The sequence below is a fragment of the Bidens hawaiensis genome, unplaced genomic scaffold (assembly GCF_021521415.1).
Source record: "Bidens hawaiensis isolate Kalapana, Puna unplaced genomic scaffold, B.hawaiensis_p1.1 tig00001685_1, whole genome shotgun sequence".
NCBI lineage: Eukaryota > Viridiplantae > Streptophyta > Magnoliopsida > Asterales > Asteraceae > Bidens > Bidens hawaiensis.
Window position 1 is genome coordinate 1,022,325 of NW_027491095.1, and position 8,291 is coordinate 1,030,615.

Sequence of the window (8,291 nt, forward strand, 5' to 3'; positions counted from 1 at the left end):
TTTAGTGGGATCACCAAACTTTCCCTATGACTGACCTGCGTGAAGGTTTGCCGTTTTGTGTTTATGCGGGTTTTGCCGCCTTCCACAAGCAACGACTTCTTTACACTTATTTATGCGGTGAAAACCGGCATCAGTGTTTTGAATAAATTAACCGTTCGACGCGCGGTTGTCAATAGGTTAGTTCGGTTTCCTCTATCATGATTTGTGCGGTTAGGACCGGCACTTTCATTTAGTGGGATGACCAAACTTCACCTATGACTGTCCTGCGTGAAGGTTTGCCGTTTTTTGTGTTTTTGCGGGTTTTGCCGCCTTCCACAAGCAACGACTTCCCCACTTATGTATGCGGTGAAGACCGGCATATCAGTGTGGAAAGTTCATAAGTATAAATATAAGATCATCAGCATCAATGTTCTAAGGAGAATCATTTCCATTAGAAGTGGCTCTGGGCCTTTTCTTTACAAGTTTGGAATTGATCTACATGCAAACTGTGTAATTGAGCTCCCTTCCATGTTGTTGGGATGGGAGTGCCATCGAGCCGATATGCACCTGGTTCGGGATCTCGTTGTTTACGCAGTATGTTGTCTCCAACATTGAAGCTGCAATTTTCATCGTGTTTTCCCCAACTGGGGTTCTACACGCATCAGCCTGCTCAGCGTTCGTTATGCCACGAGGTGCGCGAGCGTCCCATCTCTGACAAATGCTTCGACGATGTCCTTTACGTCTGTGCATTCTTCAGTGTTGTGGCCTTTTGTCCTGTGAAAGTCACAGTATTTGCTCCGATCAGCATTGTGACGATGTCGGTTTATTGGAGCCTTTGGCCATGGGAGCTCCTCAGTGGCGAATATCTCGGTGACGCTTTTGGTGAGTGGCGTCCATCTGGAGTTCTGGTTCGACTGTACGTTATCCCTTCCGCCCAACCGATGTTGCAAGCCGGATGAGGTGTCAAAGTTTACCCTTGACTGCCAAATACCTAGCTTCCGCTTTTTGTTTAGTCGGGCGGTAAGGACGTTGTCTTCTCTTGTTTTCTGAATGTAGAGGTTTGTGCTCTGGGGGAGATCTCTACCCAGTTGCTTTTCCGTTTCCGCAAAGCGTTTAGCTGCTGTCGTGATGGCATCTCATGTGGATGGCATGCCATCTCTACCCGTTAAGGTGCGGATGAGCTCTGGGTCGTTCGCGCCCTGGATGAAAGCAGCGCGAACAAGATCTTCGCTAATATTACCCAGACTTAGCTTCTTTGAGTTGAAGCGAGTGATGAAGTCTGGCAAAGATTCATCTTCCTTTCGAATGCAATTGAGGATTGTCCATTGCTCTTCGGTATACTTTCTTTGTTGGCTGAAGTGTTGGCTAAACTTCTGCTGGAAGTCTTCCCAATCGTAGATGTGGTGGACCGGTAGACGATCGAACCACGCTCTAGCTGCCCCCACAAGCGTCATTTGGAACATGTAACACCACGTAGGTTCCGTCCAACTACTGACGGTTGCCCCCGCTATGAACCTGTTCAAATGATTGTCTGGATCAGATATACCATCGTAAGTGCCGATGTTGGACATCTGTTTGGCACTTTTCGGGACGATTGCTTCCGCAATGTCCCTTGCAAATTTGGACGTTCCCGCCTTTGCAGCAGTTGGTGTAAATGTTTTGGAGAAGTCACGTGGGTTTCCACCCGCGTTTTTTGGTTTGAAGGTTTCTCCAAAATGCCTTTTTGGTTGGGAGTCCGTTTCCTTACGCTTCCCTTTCGCCTTATGACGAGGGTTTGAGTCACTATCGGATTCCTCCGAATCATCATCCAAGTACCCTATGAATTCCTCAGGCTGTTGGAGTGAACGTAAGCGTTCATCCAACTCAGCTTGGAATTCTTTTTGACGTGCTTCCGCCCATGCTTTAACTTCATCGAGTGTTTGGCGTGGGAGCCTCGTTCTTTGTCTCTCTAACTGGGTATCGGTGAATCCCAGTGAGAGATTATTTACTGCACTTGCCCCAGCTTGGGTAACTGGGGTAGTGTTCGTAAAATTTACTGCACTTACCCCGGCTTGGGTAACCGGGGTAGTGTTCGTAAAAACTGTGTAGTCGTCGGTATTCCCCCCAGTAGCTGGGGTTGTGGTTACCGGAGTTTCTTTAACCATCTTTCCATAAGTTTTGAGAAAACTGAAAAAGAATTAAGTTCTAGCTTTTATGCACGGATGGGGCCAATGAAGAAACACTAATCGACCCCGGGCAGATTACGGATAATCTGGGGGTTAAATAGATGTTTCCCACGAGGGGTTAGATCCGGCAAAGATGGTTCTTCTGATAACCTGCAAAACAGACACCGTGAGCTTGTCACTTAGAAGGGGGGGGGGGTACTTCCTTGTGACCACCCTCCGGCGTGAGAATCAGACTAGATTGCTCTTGAATATAAATGTATATTAAGAGATTGCTAGAGCAGATATCAGGTATAAGATATAAGATACAAGATAAGATGAGATGATCATACCATTTGGGGTATTTATAGCCGAAGGTAGGTTTCCAAGAAGGTATAGCCGGCTGAATAGTATTCCTGTTCTACCAACTGTGGCCTACGCACGTGCCATGCTGGTAGTTGGTGGGTAGGCAGCGGCTGACAGTGACCAGGCCTGCTGTGTACTATTCCTTTTCCACCAACTGCAGGCTATGCACGTGGTATGACAGGAGTTGGTGAGTAGGCAGCGGCTAATAGTGACATACAGTACAAGAGCATGCTGCTCGCCATACTGTTGTCAATGAGCTGTCGTATCTCTGGTCAGATCTTTTGCCCATACCTCATCAGGTACAGTACAAAAGATCCTCCAGTATCGTACGGACTGGCTCATTTGGGCGGGAGTATTCCCCCTCCCGCCTTTGTGCGGGATTGTTCCCGGCTTTGCTCATTCCTTCTTCAGGTGACATTACTGAATTATTTTGAGAGCTAAGTGCCTTGTGCGTGTAGCCTTGCTGCGCGGGTGGCCTTCCCTGATGGCTTGTATCCGCAGCTGCGGGAACAGGCGGAGTACTTCACCATTGGAAGGCATTTCCTGCGGGAACAGCTTGCATACTGCGCGTAAGGACGTCACGTCTCTGAGCTTGGTGGGTCCTGCGGATCCAGTTGGTTTCCGCGCAGACGTCTCTCTTCAAGGTGAGTCATGCGGGTCCAACTGGGCTCTGTTGGGACCTACCTCTTCAGTAAATTAAAGTTTTTTTTGTCATCCAATTGTATTAGAAATGTAAGAATTTGAACTAAAATAAAGGTATTTTGAAAAAAAGTTAGAAAATATGTTTGTAATGAATTCTAAATGTAGTGCAGCTTGTTGCCCGTTTGCCTGCCACTTTATTGTAATCGTTTTATAGTAAATTATATAAAACTTCGATTATTTATATATTAAAAAAAAATTTTACAAAGAGCAATCATGCTATTAAGAAACATATGCTTTTTTCCCTAATATGTTATTGATTTAGTTATACTACGTTATAATGAATCATACATGTATACATTATAATATATAATAATGAATTATACACTTATTTAAAATTTATTATTTTAGTCGAGTCACTGCTATTTGGCCGGAAATCTTGCAGACAGTCAGAAATCCCTCTATACCTTAATCCAAATCTAATGACAGAGAATTTATTATTCAAAATAATAGTAGTGGGCTTGCATAGGTTAGGTAAGACGCAACACCAATTATCCTGTCGCGTAACATAAGTATCCCTACTAGTTAAAAGTATCATAAAGTTAACTGCAGTTGAGTCTTTCGTATTGTACAAAATCCTAAGTAACTAAAACCTAAAACCATGTTCGTTCACGTGTAGGTAAGCTCTCACTAACTAACCAAAACACTGTTACACGCATGCTTATCTAAAGAAAAAGATAGACAAAAGTTACAACTAAACACCTTTCCTCACCCTTAAATACTTGATAATCTTAGGCTTCAAGGAATTTAGGTGCATCATTTAACAACTAAACACGTTAAATGATACAATAACGCACTTATATACCAACACTTAAAAACAGATTTCATACGAGTCTGGTTGGGTAACATGTTGAAACGAGTTCAGTTCGAAATGAGTCATGATTAGTTGATGATATGTAAAAATCAAATCTACAACTCTACAAGGTGTTTACATATTATATAAAAAGGTAAACAAATGACCTCAACTTCTCAAGATGAATAATTCATAACCTTTTATAACTCTACAAATCAAACCCTCTACTCACCATCATCATTCGAACTCTTTCCACATCCTGCACACGACCCGCCTCACCATAAATCTGCATCAAAAGCTCGAAATTATGGCTATTATCAGGCTCCAACTCGAACAAATTCTCAGCAGCAATTTCCCCAATTTCCACATTCCCATAAACACGACAAGCGTGCAACAACGCTCCCCAAACCGTAGGACCAGCCGTGACTTGCATTGTATCCGTGATCACTTTATAAGCTTCGGTTATTAATCCAGCCCTTCCATAAAGATTCACCATACACGCGTAATGTTCCATACTAGGAACTATCCCATACCCTTCCGTCATTGTAGAAAACAATTGTTCACCCTTTTTTACAAACTTCAAATGAGCACATGCGGTTAATACAGACACGAATGTAATCGCGTCAGGGGTAATGCTGGCATTCAACATAAGCTGGAAGTACTTGAGGGCATTTGGGTGTTTTTTTTGTGCTGATATTATGCTGTTCCAAGATACCAAATCTCTCTCAGGCATTTCGTCGAACAACTGTCGTGCAATGTCTAACCGGTCATTATTTGCGTACATGCAAATTAAAGAATTCGCAATTGGTAGATTCCATTGTGTTCCTTTACGAATAACCCATGCGTGAATCTGAGCCACGAGTTTTAATGGCAGCCCTGGTGTGAGAATTGTGGAAATTGAAACCGAGTCTGGCTCAAACCCGTTTAAAATCATTTTTCGGAAAGTTACCAATGAGTCGAATAAGAGATCGTGTTTAACCAAACCTGTAATGTACACGAAACCAAAAAAACCGATCAGAAACCCAAAAACCGAACCAAAACAAAAACCGATATTTAGTTTTATGTTTTTGTGAAAACCGGACTAAAGGTTCAGTGTTGGTTTCACATGTAATAAAACTCTAAAAAAACCCAAACTAAACCGAATTTATCTATTTCATTTTGTATTTTGTGTTTGAAGTAATTTATAACAATTTAACTATATGTAACTCAAATATTTTAGTATAAATGTATAATAATTTATAACTTATTAATTAACAAAATGATTTAGGCCCAAAATTTCAAGTTGAAATGGCAACACATAAATAACCGAACCCAAACAAAAAATGAACAACTTTCGAAAATTCAAAAACCGAAGTTTTGATTTTTGGTTCGGTTTTAGCCCAAAACCGAGGCAAACCGAACTATGCGCACCCCTACCTGTAATCATTGAGTTCCAAGAAACTATATCTTTTACTACAATTTTATCGAATATTTTACGCGACATCACAATGTCACCGCACCTCGCATACATACCAACCAACCCATTAAGCACAAACCCATCATTTCCATACCCACGGCGAATAATCTCCCGATGGACTTGTTGACCAACGTGAATCAACCCCATGCCACCGCACGCTTTAAGAACACGCGGAAAAGTAAATACATCCGGCTCTACATCGTCTTCCATCATTTGAAAATACAATGCCAATGTGTCATCATACAAACCCATTTCAGAGTACCCGGATATAAGCGAATTCCAAACAAAAGCAGAATTATTTCTCTCAGACATTTCATCGAACACCTGGTGTGCATCCTCCATATATCCATTAGACGCGTATAACCTAAGTAGTTTTGAAGCAACACCCGCATTTTTACGTAAAAGATTTGTGGGTATTACGCGATGGATGCGGATACCCAGTTTGATGGCTTGTAAATGGTAGCATGTTTCAAGAAGTGATGAAAATATACGGGGATCGTCGATTTTTATGCCGTTTTTGACCGAATTTTCGAGGTCGTTTACAATGGTGTTAAGTGCTTGAAGTTTAGTTTGCGGTGAAGGGTTTTGGTGTATAAGAAGCTGTGCTGGAGATGATTTGGTGAAGGTGACTTGGGTAATTTGATTTTGTTGTTTTCGATTTGGTTTTGGTTTGTTGTTTGCATCTTTCTTCAGACAAAAAAAGTTTAGAACTTCACACTGCATACTATCAAGTTGAGTTTTACACCAAATAAAATGGATAATATAAAAAAACCTATCCCAACTATTCGAACTTATTTTGTTAATACTAGTGGGTGACTCGTGTTGAGTGGCTAATTCGTAAGAGTGTGTTTTGTTGTTTAAGCCAGACTTCAAATTCATCCAATAAAATGGTGTCATATAGTGCTGATTGAATGCTGGCTGAACACTCATTGAAGTCAAAGTTGAAGCCGTTTGAGCCTATTGTGATTCAGGCGAGCAGTAACTGCAACGAATTATCTGATTTTTTGTTTTTCTTAATATAACATAATAATATAACTAAAAGAATAATTTATATAATAGAAAAAACATAAAACATCCTAAAATCATAAATAAATATAAATTAAAAAAATAATAATAAACATCCTAAAAATACAAGTCTCATGATAGACATGAAATGCTTCATTTGTAATCATCCAAACATTTTTACAAGTCTCTCAACTAATATATTCTTTTATTGTGAATAAAACCGAATAAACTAACATGAATTAGTATAACATTTTAGGTTAGTAAATACATATGGGCTACAAATTATTCGAAAAAAAAACAACAGAAAACCCATTTGTTTGTTTATAAAACTAAAGGCCCCAGAGAAAACCCTAATCATCTTCTTCTCTTCTTCATTTCTATCCCGTGTTGGCTGTTGCACTTCATCATATTTCTTTTTTTTCTGATTTTTTTATAACTAAACTAAAGAAATTACAAACAGGGGCGGCCCATAAAAAAATTTAAATTTGACACATATATATATATAGAGAGAGAGAGAGAGATAAATAATGAAAAAAACGCATGGAAACTGAACTATTATCTTGCTCAGCTGGTTCTCTTCTTGTTTTTAGGTGGAAGGGCTTGAGTTCAAACCCATTGCTTGCACTTTTTTCCTTTGGTGGCTCATATTACTTTTGTTTATTTCTTTGTTTTTTATAAAACCCAACTGATTTCTTTGGTGACCCATATTATATGCATATTCACGTTAATTATTTTGTTTATATTACGATTTTTTCATATAGTTTTTAATAAAAAAACATAACTAAATTTAAAACCCAACTAAAAATTGTTAAATAAAAGCCTATTTAGCTTCGGGTAATTTCAAGAATTAAAACCCGTATTTTAGCTATTATGGGTTATCTTTTGGTTTCTTTGTAAAAACTGTTTTTATATTTAAGGGCCCATTTTTTTTACTCGCACAAGGCCCTCGAGCTCTCACGCATTCTCATTAACGACCCTGATTACAAAAATCAAGACTCAACTTTCCTTTCCCCACTTTCAAATTCCCCTCCACGGCTCCACCAGCCGCCATGCGCTAGCAGGGTCGCACCCACTCACTCGCGCCGCCATATTGTAGTGTTCGCCACTAACGTGGCTAGCGCTAGCCACTCGTGGCTCCGATGAAGCCACCGCCACGCACAGTCTAAGAGTTAAATTATCTTCCGAGTTAATTAAAACGATTATATTATGATACTATTATTAATTAAATAATAATAATTGTTATTATTAAAAGTGTATTATTTCATGTACATAATTTAGTAAATTAAATATGCATTAAAAATAATGTATACTAATTATTAGTGGTTACAAAATACAATTTTATCAATGAAAAAATGTTTATTAGTTAAAGTAAACGTGTCAAGTGTTAGTAATATATGCATTAAAATTTATAAAGCTCTTAAAACCTAAAAATTCTTAACCCACTTCTTTAAAATTATATATCTCGTCAAATAAAATGGATAGTATAACTCCGAGATATGACATTTTTTTTTGTTTTATGTTATGTATTTTGTACTTATCTAAAATGTGTCCATTTTATGTTTTTTTTAATAAATCCATTGTTATGTATTCATTTTTTATATGCTTTATTTAGTAATTTATAAATATATATATGAGTGATACGTGCCCACATTTCCATGCAATCCAACTATGCATATACATGATCGAAAACGTGGGCTTGGCTCCTCTGCATGTTTTCCTTTAGTTTTTATAACTTCCTTTTTATGCTATTATTATATTATTGTTCCTAATTACTAGAATAGTGGGTTGGTTAAGTTATTAGTTTTTAGCCAATAAGTAGTCAAGCTTGTTTAATGTTTTGTTATGAATGAAA

At 38.9% G+C, this 8,291-nt stretch overlaps 1 protein-coding gene across 1 annotated transcript; it reads right to left on the reverse strand.

Annotated features, from left to right (window-relative positions):
• Positions 1 to 4,180: 4,180 nt before the first annotated feature.
• LOC143592761 (pentatricopeptide repeat-containing protein At4g25270, chloroplastic-like) lies at positions 4,181 to 5,918 on the reverse strand. The gene is made up of 2 exons (XM_077072601.1): positions 5,395 to 5,918; positions 4,181 to 4,962 (listed from the first exon to the last, which is right to left on the reverse strand). Exons 1-2 carry the CDS (start codon positions 5,774 to 5,776, stop codon positions 4,187 to 4,189), a joined length of 1,158 nt encoding a protein of 385 aa, XP_076928716.1. The 5' UTR covers positions 5,777 to 5,918; the 3' UTR covers positions 4,181 to 4,186.
• Positions 5,919 to 8,291: the final 2,373 nt, after the last annotated feature.

Bases quoted from the DNA above. Each gene is read 5' to 3' on its own strand.
- LOC143592761 (XM_077072601.1), bottom strand. From the start codon at position 5,776: ATGGAGGATGCACACCAGGTGTTCGATGAAATGTCTGAGAGAAATAAT. The intron at 4,963-5,394 runs GTAGGGGTGCGC...TGTACATTACAG, and splicing joins TTGGAACTCAATGATTACAG to GTTTGGTTAAACACGATCTC.